This window comes from Ambystoma mexicanum, chromosome 12 (assembly GCF_040938575.1).
Source record: "Ambystoma mexicanum isolate Mex_15411 chromosome 12, UKY_AmexF1_1, whole genome shotgun sequence".
NCBI classification, from domain to species: Eukaryota; Metazoa; Chordata; class Amphibia; order Caudata; family Ambystomatidae; genus Ambystoma; species Ambystoma mexicanum.
In genome coordinates, this window is record NC_090936.1 from 377,789,821 (window position 1) to 377,804,464 (window position 14,644).

Below are 14,644 nucleotides of genomic sequence, written 5' to 3' on the forward strand. Positions count from 1 at the left end.
GGGATTTCTGGTCTAAACAAAAACTTGTCAGGTATTCTTAATAGGTTGTCTATCAGTCTGCACAACCATGATAATACAATACTCCATACAGAAATATTCCTGGATTTAAGGGAACTCCTCGTAATGCCTAATGGCCTGCAAAGGCTAATATACATTCTTTCACAATCAGATAATGTATTCCTGGGGTGTAACACACTATTCCTTCATACATAAAAGATATCATCATGTTGAGTTTCGTCATCAAGTCATGCCTAATATATTAACTGGCGTCTACCTATAATGCAAAAAAGAGAGAGCCAAATAAGTAGCCTCTCTGTAACACCAAATCTAGAAATATTAAATAACCCAGACTCACAATATAGCAATAATGGAAAAGATATTCTGCCGGAGAGAGAATATGTAATTGGCAAAAAGGAAAAGCATGGCTAAGGAAATTACTGAAGCAATTGAAATATTGTCAAGCAGAGTGGAAGCACTGTATACGCTATCATTGGGAGTGGCAGCAGAACAACAGAGGCTGTATTCATTGATGACGAAACTAATAGTAAATCATGATGACCCAAGAAGAGTAAAAACTCCACTTATGGAAAAAACTCCTCTATTATCAAGAGAGGAATTAGTTAAAGCAAAGGAACTAAACAGAAAAGTGGAAACAAACAATAATAACAGTAAAGAAATACACATGCAAAACATGGTTGAAGATGAAATAATCGTGCTTGATGACTCGTATAATTCTAGGGAAATACAAGATTCAGTGAATATTGCGGCTAGAACTGAAGAAGATGTAATTGACACGCTATGTGCTGAAATATCAATGATGGAAGCCTCATCATCATCGATTAGAACAAAAACGGTTACACAAGACCCAATAATGCAACAACAAGAACTAAAAACAAAGAAGATGGACCACAATCAAGGAAAATCTTGCATTGATGATAATGTAAACAAGATACATCAAATAATTTCGAATTGCGAACCTAATGGCACCAAGAGAACAGTATGTCTGAAAGGGCCTTTAGACAACTGGATAAAGAAGCAAAATGTGAAGCTAAACGCCTAAACCTGTAGCGATGAGAGAACAAAAACAGGGATTATTAAGGAATGTTATGAAGAGATGAATAAAGAAAAGCAAGAAAATAATAAAGATTTAGGAACCAGACAGAAAATATCCCTGGAAGAATACGTAGCCAAAGTCAGATGGGATAACAGATTGGTGGTACCCTCAGGAATGCCTTCCAATGATGAGAAAGCAGAAAGAAAAAGTGAGAAACGGGAACAATATGATGACCAGCAAAGAGAGGTGACAAGTGTAATGGTAAATAAGATAAAAACTGAGAAATTCAATCTGGCAATTCGACTCAATGAAGTTAATACTACTAACGAAAGCCCCTTCCTAAATCGATCAGCTTTAGTGCGAATATGGGCATCTATCCCAGGACTAAGGATGACTCAAAGCAGAGATATGCCACAGATCGAGTTACCTGACATCGATAGTGCCACAAATTGGGTGATTATCTGCTTTACCTCATATACTGCAGTATCTATACTGTGGGAACATGCACACGAGCTATATAGACAAGGGCTACAACTCACAGTTTGTAAAACGTCTACTGAGGATAAAACCCCAAAGGACAAACAAAATGGAAAAACACGTTATGCCAACCCCTGATTATGTGGCTATCACCTGGAACCCAACATATAAGCCCACACCAGAAAATTATGAGCAGACAATCTCAAAGTGACCACTGCGGATAGCTAGTTGGAACACCCATGGCTTCAAGCATATAATAAAATATACCCAATCACAGGAACAATTATGCACATGTGACATATTTATGCTACAAGAGCTCTGGCTTGATTGCCCCTTATGTATGGAGGGATATCACATATATCAGGTATTGGCTAACAAAGGAATGAAAGGAAGACCATATGGAGGTCTGATAATTGGAGTGAGTCAGAAATTGGGATCTAAACAGATGATAATCGATCCTCAGAATAAAAATATATTGGCAGTCGAGATTGAATACCAAGTATCGAGGATATCTCAGAATCTACTGGTGATAAATGTGTATGCCCCCCCCCCCAAATATGATAGACATAGAAGAACTTAAGGAAGGTATTGAAAGTGTATTAATAACAACTAACAATACACCAAAGAACCAAATGGTTTTAGTAGGAGGAGATATGAATGCCAGATGTTATGATAATAGTGAATGTGCAGAATATGAAAACGTAAAGAAAAAGAGTACCATGATGCAAAGAAACGGCAACAACAAGGGTGATAGATGGATAAGGACTCTGCGAGAATGGGGGCTTATGATGATGAATGGCAGGACCCGAGGAGATATTCCTGGAACATACACTTGGAAGGAAAATAACAGTGAATCGACCCTTGACTATATCTTTGGGAACAATGAAATCTTAGAAAGAGCACATAGCTTGAGAATTACCCCATGATCAATAGTGATCACAAGATTGTAATCCTTGAGATCAATAACCAACAAGAGAATTACCATAGTGGGTGCAAAAATATTACTGTTAACCATGCAGGAACAACTATTCGTTGGACATGAGCAAATTTAGAAAAGATCAAAAAAGAGTCGGAAACATTTTGCAATAAGTTGCTATCTGAAATGAAACAACTATCTGTTGAAGATATAGAAAATCGATTTTATGAATAAACTAAGAAAACAGGTGAAAACAAAATGAAACATCTGATATTCTGCCACAAAAATCAGTATACATATGATGTGGCTGTTCGCAATGAAAAACGAGAAATGAGGAAAAAATTAAGAAAGTTAAAAACTCTGGGACTAAAATGTCAGCAATATATAGAGCAAAGAAAGTCAATAAGAGGCTATTACCAACGATGGCTGAGAAAGCATAAATATTCCGTACTAAATCAAGACTGGGAAGTAATGATTAAAACGTTAGCTAGTAAAAATACAAAGAATATATGGGCAAAACTATCAAAAGTTAAAGGAAACAAGCGGGAACAGACAGTGAATCCCATTCAAGGAAGCACCTGGGCAGCCTTCATAAAGCAAAAACAAGACAATTGTTTGGAAGATTACCCTATAAATAAAAATAAAAATGAAAAATGGCTTATGCAGTTCACCACCGAGAAGTTGAAATTGGCGATCATAAAATTAAATGACTCAAAAGCCCCTGGCCCTAATGGACTTGCAAATGCCATCTTTAAACAAAATACGCATGAATGGGCTATAATACTATGTGAATTATTTAATAAAGTCTGTCAGACTCAACAAATTCCTAAAACATGGACACAGGCAATAATCCTCCCAGTATACAAGAAAGGTGCCCGGGAATTGCCTGAGAACTATCGACTACTGTCAATGCTGCTTGATGCCTCTGGAAAACTATTTTCTACTTTTGTGTCTCAAAAATTACAAGAATGGGTCAATAGTAAAGATATTTTACACTTCACACAAACCGGCTTCAGATCAGGAGCGGGCACTGCACATAATCTAAGAGTACTTGACTCATGTATCTGCGATTCAAGACAACAGAGAAGCACGACCCTATTCGTGATCTTTGTGGACTTTGCTGCTGCATTCGATAGCGTAGATCGTAATAGACTATGGGCAAAAATACGGAAATGGGGATGCCCTAATTGGTTGATCACGATAGGAGAACAATTACATCAAGGTACACAAGCTCGTGTACGTCTAGATTTAGAAGGCAGCACTACTGCACCCATTGATATATCATGTGGAGTACGGCAAGGCTGCCCGATGGCTGCGCTACTATATAATCTTTATATGGCAGATCTACCAGATTGGCTAGTGCCGGTGCACTGGTGTTGTCCAAAGCGGAGAGGAAAAGCCATACCTTGTCTCATTTATGCTGATGATCTAGTTTTAATGAATTATACATATCTTGGGATTAAAGAAATGTTCACATCACTTATAAATTATGTGCAAGTAAATAAATTAAAGATAAACATGGTAAAACTAAAATATGGCATTCTCTACGAAAAAAGCCTCGTACCCAGATATGGTAACTGAAATAGGAACTATAGAATACGTGAATTCGTATCCGTATCTTGGATTAGACATGAGAAACGATAACGCTTACAGAAACATAATTGAAAATAAACAAATAAAAGGAAAAAAACTCACAGAGTTAATTGCAAAATTTGCAAGAGAAACGGCCGGATACTCTTTGGAAGGAATTTTAATATTATACAAACAATGTTTTATCCCAATGATCTTATATGGAATAGAGGCGTTGGCGATGGAAAAACTTGATTGGTTAGATGTAATTGAAGGACATTTTTGGAGAAGACTCCTTAAATTGAGCCCAAGTACACCTATACAATACATTTGCCTCGAACTAGGTTTAACATCGTTGAAAAGTTCGATATGGATAAGGGCCGGAGCGCTCCACTTAAAAATACACTCCTTCCCACAATGTAAATTATTGGAGTTATTAGATGATAGAACCAGAAGGAATGACATGTTTGCGAACATATGTGATAACATTTTTAATACTATTCAATGTCACACATTGTACTACAAGAGGACCGCATATGCTACATTAAAACAGATATACATCAACAAGGTAAAACTGTGGGATTGGACGAAAAATTATAAACACCTGGAACAACTAAAGAATTATAATTTCCTAACTGGGATTGTTCACAAATATCTACAAGCAGAAAGATATTTAAAAAGATGCCCAAACCCTGCAGTTTGACAATTCCCATTAAAATTGAGGACTAATCAATTGCCTCTGCTAACAATGACGGGAGCACAACAAAAAAATTCCACGGGAAGAAAGAATATGCAGAATATGTAAAAAACCTGGCAACTTGGAATCACCACAGCATGTTCTGTTACAATGCCCTAGATTAAGTACGGAATATATGGCATATTTAGGACATCTGGTACATAATTATGAACATATTAAAAGCGACGCCTTCTGGATATATTGCTTGAATACTGAACTGGAGACAGTCCATATAAGTTTATATCAATTATGGAAGTGCATCACAAACAAACACTTTAATACGAAGTTAGATAATAACTGATTGACTGCAGTATAGAAATTAGCCATGTCAACAAATAAACTATAATGAACAAATACGTTAAGATTATGGAATTTTAAAATTAGAGTTATATATTTGACACAACCAACAATGAGGTTTTATTATGTAAGAATGAAAAGCGAGTTTAGTGATAAGGATATTCTTGAATGTATAACGAACCACAGTAATATAGGAGATAATGTGTATAATTCTATTGAAGTTGAAGTGGTTTAATTTAATTTTATGCAAATGTAATACATACTCTCCAATATTTTTATGATTTTATGGTGGTATGTTTGAATATAAATGATTGAAATTCTGTAATATTATGCAATCTTTTAACAAAAATGTGTAAAGTTTCTTTTAAAACTAAACAAATAAATGAAATAAATAAAAATGGCATTGACACGTCATGTTCTCCTATAGAGATTGGTAATTTGGCTGTAAAAGTAACTAAATTTGTCACCCCATAGAATCCCTGTGCATTCATGGCAATACCTGACATTGGATATTTTCCCTCACAGACACAGGAACGAGTTGCTCCAGAGTCTACAAGAAATAACAATGTTATGCCTCCTATCGCCACCTTGACCCTTCATTCATATTGGGGGTTTGGTGTCACAATTAGTACTGAACACATCAGGTTGCTTTGTGGGCTGTCCTATCGTCGGTATAAATTCATCCCTGTACCTGTGAAATTATTTCCTCATACCACAGTCACCCTACCAAATTTGGGTGCATGTGCTTGCTGAACTGCTGTGTTCATATTCCATTGTGGTACCATAGCCTGTTGTGTCTGCACTTGCTGAGGTTGTATCTGTTGTGTTTGCATAGGCACTTGCTGTAACTGCCCTTGTGGTGTTTGCATTTGTAATGGCACTGGCTGAATTTGCTGTGGTTGCAGCTCATATCTCTGTGCCTGTTTATGATCTTGGCCATAATACTCCTGTGGTTCAGTATTATATTGTGGAACATAGCCCATCCCCCCTCATGGAGCTCACCAGTTTTGCTGCATACTTCCTCTGCTTCTACATGTTCTAGCTATGTGTCCTATTCTCCTGCATTTCCAGCATTGTTGTGACTGTCCAGAATTAAATCCTCCCCTTCCCTGAGGGTTTGAAATCCACTGCTTCCTCCTCTTCTAGGCCCATTCCCTCCTCCTCTTGGCCAATAATTATACCCACTCTAATCTAGGGGATACATTACGTTACCTTGCTGTACCGGTCGCGTCTCCTGTGTCACCCGACCATCATTACTTGTCAATACTGCCTCCTCTATGGCTATTTTTGACAATTTCTTTTGAACCAACTTTGCTTCCTCCTGCTTTCTACTCTCAGCTTTCTTCTTGTTTTGCTCCGGCATTAATCAACAGAGATGCATGATCGTCAGTTGTACTTCTGGCCATGGTTTTGCTTCCATTCCCACCTGTTTCTTCAGCTGCCGTTGCACTGGCTTTGGTAGTCCCTGACACAAAATGTGGTAAAATAATGCCACTGTTTAATCCCACAGTGCACGTGTCTCAAGGCGCCATTTCTCTTGAATATCTTGAATATAATCGACAAGGTTCTCATCATCCCCCATTTTCCTAGTCATAATCGCACCCATATCTGATGTATCAGGATATTGCAATCTGGTCGCCAGCCATACATCTGCTCTGCAATTATTAAATGACGCTCCATCGTGTGTCATGTTTTGTGCAGTCACACCTGCATATCCTGCTCGCTTCCAAATGTTGTCAGATCTCTCTCCTATGATGGCTGCCAGCACACCTTTTATATCCCCTATGGCTAACACCATTACTGATGTCATTCTCTCCTTCTCATGAATCAATTTTCCCACCCCAGAATTTAAACTCTGTAATTTACACCTTAAATTATCTTTATCTATTTGTAGCCATGCTATATATTTTGGTCATCCCACCCCTTTCTCTAATAATGGGAATTGTTAAAATCGCAGTCCATATTCATACCTGCCTACACTCCTTGTTTTCCAGACAGGGCTAGTCTTTCCCATTTGTCTTCATCATGGTAATGCCCTTAACCTACTCACATAAGGCGGGGATACATCCCCTGTACTCAGCAATTATGCTTGTGGTTACTCAGTATATGGTCTTGATGCCGGTGCTCTCTCTTTGGGGTCCTGTAAATCTGATCATTTTACCCCCTTTTCTATACTTGATTAATTTGAAAATCCACATGCACCCTCTCTTCATGCTCTCTTGTTTTCTTCCCTTTCTTAGTCTGACATCATTATATCCCAGCTTGTATGACTGGTATCCTTTTCCGCATCATCAAGATCTAGTCTACTTAAAGACAGCATTCTGTACTCATCTGTTATGGCGTCATCTGATCTTCCTCCCGTTTCCCTCGAAAGAGACCCTTCTACATTCTCTTGGGTTTTACATCATTTTTGTATCCCTCTTTTGCCTATATAAATTCCTAAGTCTTTTCTCTATACCTTCTGAGTCCCGTTCATCAGCCCATGTTGGAACTCTTGGTACTCCTTGCAGCTCCCTGCGGGGCTGTTGTGACCTTTTCTCTTCCTTAAGTCACTCTTGTGCTTCAATCGGCACAATGCTTTTATGACATAGATATTCATCTTTTAGTTCCCTACTTCTGTTGATTTCTTCTTCCCTTTTCCTCATCCTCTTAATTCATCTTCCTCTCGCCTTCTTTGCAGCCTTCATTCTTTCATTCTTTGCGCTTCTATCTCCTCTCATCGCTTTTCTTCTAGCATTTCTTTTCCTTCTTTGCCTCATATCATCTTTGTTCTTCCCTTCACTTGAATTCTCTTTCTTTCTCTTCTTTATATGCTCTCTCGTTCTCCTTTTCTTTCTTTTCCTGCTCTTCTCTTTCTCAAACCGATCCATGCCCTTATTGTCCAGCTTGAGTAATATTTGTCCTCCTATCCACTCGTTTTGTACTATCGCTATTCCCTTATCCTTGTCCTTTATTTCCTTCTGTTTCCTTGCTTTTCCCCCTATCTCCATCTGTCTATCTTTTCTGTCCTGTTTACTTTCATTGCGTGTCAATATATACTTGCGTTCTCTGTCTTTGCTCTCTTCCATTTTGTCCTCACTGTTATAGGCGTGGGGCTTATATGTCGGATTAACATACCCCACTGCTTTCAATTCCTTTAAGAGGTAAAATCCCTTCTCATTGATCTCTGCGCTTTTGTCTTTAGGAAGAGAAAGGGGAGCCAGAGGTGTTTTATCCTCTCCTTTATGCTGATTAAACATTCACTCCTTCTCTGCTGGATCTTCTTTCTCGCTATGATACATTTTCCATAACTCTAAAATAGCCAACCTTTTCTGCAGCTTCTTTCCCTTATATGTGGCACGCAAATATGTTGTCATATGTCGCAATACTGCTTTTGACAACAAACTCTCCTGAGGCCAGCCCATAAGTGTTTTATTAGTCTTGCCTCTAACCCACTTGGAATAACACCTCCTTATCTTCACTGTGTATCTCGGCATTTGCCTGCATAGGTGTAGAAGTGGAGTGTCTCCCATGTGACAAGTCGATTTTGACTCTCTGTACTTACCATACATTTTATTTGTCTCTTTATTTTGTCAAATATACCACATTGATGAATTTGTGCAGGCACCATCAATTGCTGCTAAATTATCTGAAACTCTAAATATTTTATCTGCTTTTAGAATTTTTTGCAATGATGTTCTTTTTGTTCCTTCATTTAAACTTTCTATCAGTTTTTAGTATATTGTTCTATCATTGATATTTTAAGAAACTCTTCTTTATTTATTCATTATTTTCCTTTAATTTTTATCCTTCTGATTGACGTCAATCTTTTGATCAAAAAATCTAAAAAATCACCTTAATTTTTTACTATCGTTTTTTATCTATTCGTTTAAACACAATAAAAGCTTCACACTGACATATGTATAACCCCACACATGTGCACTTCAATACATTTTCCCCTGAATAGGCCTCCCTTTACTGTCTTTAGTAAATGGATCTTATCTCATTTTGATCCCATCTTGGAGTTTGATGTGCACTCTTCTTGTTGGCTTTGCCTCAGGTATCCTTAACACGTCTATAGGGAGTCTTTTTAGTACGCGCCCTTCAGTCTCCTTGGAACCGGGATTCGAGGTATCTAGCTCTCGTCTTTATAATCCCCCAAAATCCAATTATATATGTATTTACAACACAGTCCTTCACCCTATTTTTGATACCTTCAATGTTCTACTTACATCCGTGTCTCAGTTCGAATCCCTCTGCACCGATTCTCCCTCAATCGACCAGTTTGCCTTTCGTCCATGGGCTACCTGCGGGGACTGGACAGGAATTTCGTCAAAGGTGGACCTGTCAACCATATTTGTTTTCACATGACTTTTGCACACCGTTCTCCACAGGAAACGCCACAGTCTTCTGGCTGGTGGTGGGGGCAACCAATTGTCCGGGAGCCTGGGTCTGGGCCAAGGTTGATTAGACTTTGAACCATCCGCACTGCTACTAAATTGTGCTCTAGACACTCAAAGCGTTTCTTGTGCTAAATGGAATTAGCAGCAGTAGTTCTATTTACAGACAAGCTGTTTTTTGTTGATACCATGGATTTCAGAATCATTGTCTGTCGACAGAAAAGAGACTTTATTAGCCAGAGGTGTAGGATCAATAATCCATTGCCTTTTTTTATAATATAATCCATGTTCCTCTTGCTCCCCTTTCTTCCCTTTCTTCTCTTTTTCATAATATGGACACTAGCCCATGTTTGTAATTCATAATAACATGTGTAATTGATTGTACCTTTACAGTCACTCAATAAGCACTCAATTTCATTAGTAAGATCATTTGCTTCAGAAATTGGAACTGAAACATTTCAGGAATCTGTATGGAAGAAATCGTGGAGCAATCCATACGTTTTGCCATCATAAGAAATACCTTTAAAAATCATATGGTAAACAACAAACACATAAGTAGTGCTTGATAAATACATAATGTAACAGTATTATGAGTACCCATGGTTTTTAAAGTGCATTAAAAGGGTACGATACATGCACATGGCTCAAAAGATGGGCTCCAGGGCTACATACATGCAATCACCCAACATAAAGCCTTCTTGGATTAGTTTGATTGAAACGGGGTACAAATGTAACAAAATAGTGAAATAGAAGTAAGAATCGAGAATATTCTTAAATATGAGTACAAGTTTAGCATAGTTTTGTTTAATATGCATAACGCGCCAGCGGCCCATGGGCAAATAGGTGTACACGTAGGATACAGACAGCCAAAGGTCAAAAGCAAATCACAAGGCAGAAACAGTGAAATTAGCAAAAGGATGGAAAGGGTCAAGAGAGCATGTTCAGGCCATATAGGAGGAGACAATTAACTAAAAAGGAAGGTCTTCAATGCTATCTTAAACAGTGACAGATCGGGTAAGTAATCTTAAATTAGGAGGAAGACTATCCCAGAGAGAGGGTGCAATAAAATCAAAGGCCAGGCAACCGGCCCTGGTGAGTTTGGCACAAGGTTTATCCAAAACGTTAGAACAATTATATCGTAGAACATGAGGGCTAGCCTTCAGAACTAGTCTATTTTGTAGGTAGGCATGGGCACTTGCAAACAGGCATATATCGGTGATATTAATAAACCAAAAACCAATACGCTACCTTACCGGAAGCCAATGAAGCGCAGCGCATGTCTCACTGACATGATCACGGCATTTTAGTTTATTAACCATTCGTGCTGCGATATTTTGCACCGTCTACAATTTAGTCATGTTACACTGTGACGTGCTATGCAGTAGACTGCTACAGTATTCTAGTTTTGTGCTAATGATGGCATGCGCTATATGAGTACAATTCTCTTTTGATAGGAACGGACAATAATAAGATGTTGCCCAGCTGTAATCCCAGAGTCTTAACTTTAGGTAATACTGGAATAGTACAATCAGCAATTCTAAATTCCTTATACCTGGGGAACTATGCAAACCAGTGTGACTGGGGTGGCGTCTGCAGAGTCATAAAAGAGCCTTGAAGAGCGTTCAAATAAAAAAGAATACATCCAACCAGCAGTGCCTACTGAACGATTAGCTGATGAGATGAGCCTGTCTACAAGTGTCTCATGGTCAACCAGGTCAAAGGCGGCAGAAAGATCAAGGAGCATCAGTAATGCTAAACCACCTTTTAATCATTCCCTACCCCGTGTGTATAGTGTGTATAAATGCACTTCCGGCCGTTCTGTTTGTGTCATACTAACTCTTCCACTCTTAATGGCAACTACATGGCTCTTAATGTTTTATTAATGGCCTACTACACCTTTCCCAGCTTATATTTCGGTTCGTGATTGTGATGGGAACAGATGGGGCTTTTGGGGGCGTGGCCTATACTTGTACAACTTTCATCTCCATTACAACATTCCCCTAATGGTCAATGTATTGACCACATCAACATTATTTTCCCTCATCATATCATACCCATCTTTTGGTATCAATATCTTACACACCTCCCCTCCCTCTCAGGCTGCCTCCTTTCTCTACGTATTCTTCTGGCCCACGTGCCATGAAGCAGCACTCCCCATCTCTTTCACAATCCACCCAGTGTTCTGTGTAGTTTTCAAGGTCGAGGGAGGCTCCTAATGCCTGAGGTCCCTACTGGGTTTTCAATAAGGTGCATTTCATGTGACTCATCCGTTTGGGTGTGAATGTGCACCACGTTATGTTACTCAGTATTTATGCCATCATGTGCTGTTCTATGGCCTTTTTTGCACAGTGACAATATTCATTTCAAAACGCATAGACGAGGCCACGAAACAGAATGACGTATATTTCCTCTGGTAGATCTAAGAAGGCAAGCTGTAAAATATGGTATAATTTTGGAGCACAAGTACTTAGGTGCTAAACCATTAATGCATTTAAAAATCAAACACAATATTAAAAAAAATAATCAGGTGAGAAACAAGCAACCAGTGCAAAGAGCGATGTTGTAATTGCAGCTACAACACTTGAGCAAAAAGCTGTATACATTTTGGGCAAATCACTCTCTCTGTCTCTGCCTTAACTTGGCAATGGGGTCTATAAAACATGACTACATAGGGCCTTATTGGGAGTGTGGCAAATTGAAAATCCACCGTTTTTTCTGCTTGCTTTCCACCGGCGGAAAGAAATCCACATAAGGTTTTCCCAGTGCTGGCTTTACACCGAGAATCCACCAGCAGAAACCTGTCGGGAAATCCTTCAGTCCCCATTGCCATGAATGGTGATCGGCAGATTCTCATCCAGATTTATGCAAGTGGATTCCCACTGCAAAGCCAATACGGTTCAAACCTTAAATACATGAATTTCTGCCAATGGAAAACTGGCAGATTTTAAGTTGGGTACACTGTAAGAAATGTCGAACCTATGTCATTCAGTGCTTTCCCAACTGACCCTTTCTTGTTTCACCTAAAGTTTCGGTAACCTATTCTCAAAAGGGCCTGACGCATCATAATGGCCAATGTACAAAACTTAAGGTTTTCAATGAGTCCGGCTGCAAGAAATATTATAGGACAGTGCTCTGAAGCTCCTTGGAGGGAAGTTCTCTTATCAAAAGTCTAACATTAAATCAATTAATTCTAAAAATTGTGCATGGTCAACACTGTAACTGTATAATGAGCAATTATCAAATATATGTCCTTTTTCTAATTCTAAAATCCTATTTTCCGTTTCTTCCCTTAGGTTGTGGCAAATAGGGATACTCAGGAGACCTTGCTGTGCGTTGCCTACGTGTTCGAGGTGTCGGCCAGTGAGCATGGGGCCCAACACCACATCTACAGGCTGGTGAAGGACTAGCCAGCCCGGCAGGAAAGCGAGAGCTGCAACCTCCAGGAAGACAATCGTGCCTCAAACACTTGATGCCAAATATTGCCGAAACCTTAAAAGAAACTTTGTATTCTGCATTTAGGAAATGGAAAGCACATTTTAGTTGTTTGTGACTGTGCTATAATGTTTTGTGCAAACATTGAAAAATAACTTAAGGCCAAGTTGCATGAACTGTTTTTGTGAATTACCTTCAAAGGGCATTGACGTGTGCTGGTGCTGAGCTGAGGCCAGGATCACTGGATGTTTCTTGGCTAATGGCACCCTTCCTTCTTTCTACTGCTGTCAATGAACCAGTACCCAGAGGTCTGGCAGAAGCAGCAGAAATGCTGGAACAAGCAATGGGCAGAAAGGGTGCGAGAATGAGGTGGGCATCCTAAGGCCTAAGGGGACTAGGGTTTCAAGGGAATATTAAAGTGCCTCTATATGGAAAAGTTCCACCCAGATATGGATGTATTTCCAGTCCTTCTAACATATTTGCTCTTTCAAGGGTTTGGGAAGTGAAGGGGTAAGTGGATTGCTTTTATTTGATCATATCATGTGAAACAGGACAGGGTAGAATGGAACACTTCCTTGGATGAGCTCTTTATGGCCAGTCATTGTTTTCATGCTCCTAGTTTGGAGTATTCGGTGATTTGTTTGTCTGTGTTTGAAAAGTCCAAGTAGGGACACTGTTTGCGTACTGTTGAGAGTAGGTCAGGAGTTTGTAGTTCGTGCTTGTAAAAAAGGCACTCAAAATGAGTTAGGCAATCAAGAACCACAGGTCAGCCTTCAAGTGTGACTCTCAGGCTCATTAAACCACTAAATGCACCAGTGTTGAACGGAGATCCCTAAATATGTTCCATCTTAACAGTAGAATATGATTTGCAGATCCTGATCTAGTCAACTGTTTCCCACCAAGACCTGAGTGTATTCCTGGGTAACAGGTTATATAGATGTGGGTTATTGAGTGTATAACTGGGGATATTGATCTAGTCACTGGATAAAGATGTGCGTCTTTTGTATCTCGGATGGCCAATTACCAAGGCCACCGTTGTACAGCATATGATATATATATGAATATATGATAGGTTATTTATAACGCACTTTACAGCCAGAGGTTCCTAAGCGTAGACCCGGGGATCGAACCTAAGGTGCTCTGTGTTGTCTTGCTTCCAAGGCGAGCATGTTGCCCCTGAGCTATCCTCCCGAGACAGTAACGGAAATGATGTGGTCCTCTGAAAAGACATTGGGCCTCATTACACGGTAGGCGGTGAGCCATGGCGCTATTAGCGCCATGGCTCATGCCGGTAAAATACCGGCACCGCCTTGGCGGAAAGGGGATTTACCGCCCCATTCCAAGGTTGGAGGGGCGGTAAATCCCCTTTCCGCCATTGCCCTTCCCCATTCCCATTTCTGCCCCATAAGGCTCTATGGAAATGGGGAAGGCGCTAATTACGGCACCGCAATTTTGCGGTGCCGTAATTAGCTCCGAGATCCCTTAGCGGGTTGGATTTTAACGCCTGCAAGAAGCAGGCGTTAAATCCTCCAACCCGCAAAGGGACCTCGTAGTACGGCGGTAAGGGTTAACGGTCACCGTTGCCATTAACGGTGACCGTTAACCCTTACCGCTGTCCGTGTAATGAGGCCCATTGACATGTCACATCTACACCAACAGCTCGTAGCCAGTTACTCCTACCCTTTTTCTCTGTATATACTGTTTCCAGGCCTATCATTGTGCAGTAGACTACTCCTGGGCCTTCCTCTCTGGACTTCTTTTTGTACCTGTTGGGAAATTAGATT

General features: G+C 39.7%; 1 protein-coding gene across 1 annotated transcript in view; it reads left to right on the forward strand.

The window, feature by feature from the left end:
- TEAD4 (TEA domain transcription factor 4) overlaps nucleotides 1-14,105 on the forward strand; it is a 1,088,638-nt gene extending 1,074,533 nt beyond the window's left edge. The window contains exon 12 of the mRNA XM_069628515.1: nucleotides 12,722-14,105. Within this exon, the coding sequence (XP_069484616.1) occupies nucleotides 12,722-12,835 (114 nt within the window). The 3' untranslated portion in view covers nucleotides 12,836-14,105. The remainder of the gene's footprint in view (nucleotides 1-12,721) is intronic.
- The last annotated feature ends 539 nt before the right edge of the window (nucleotides 14,106-14,644 follow it).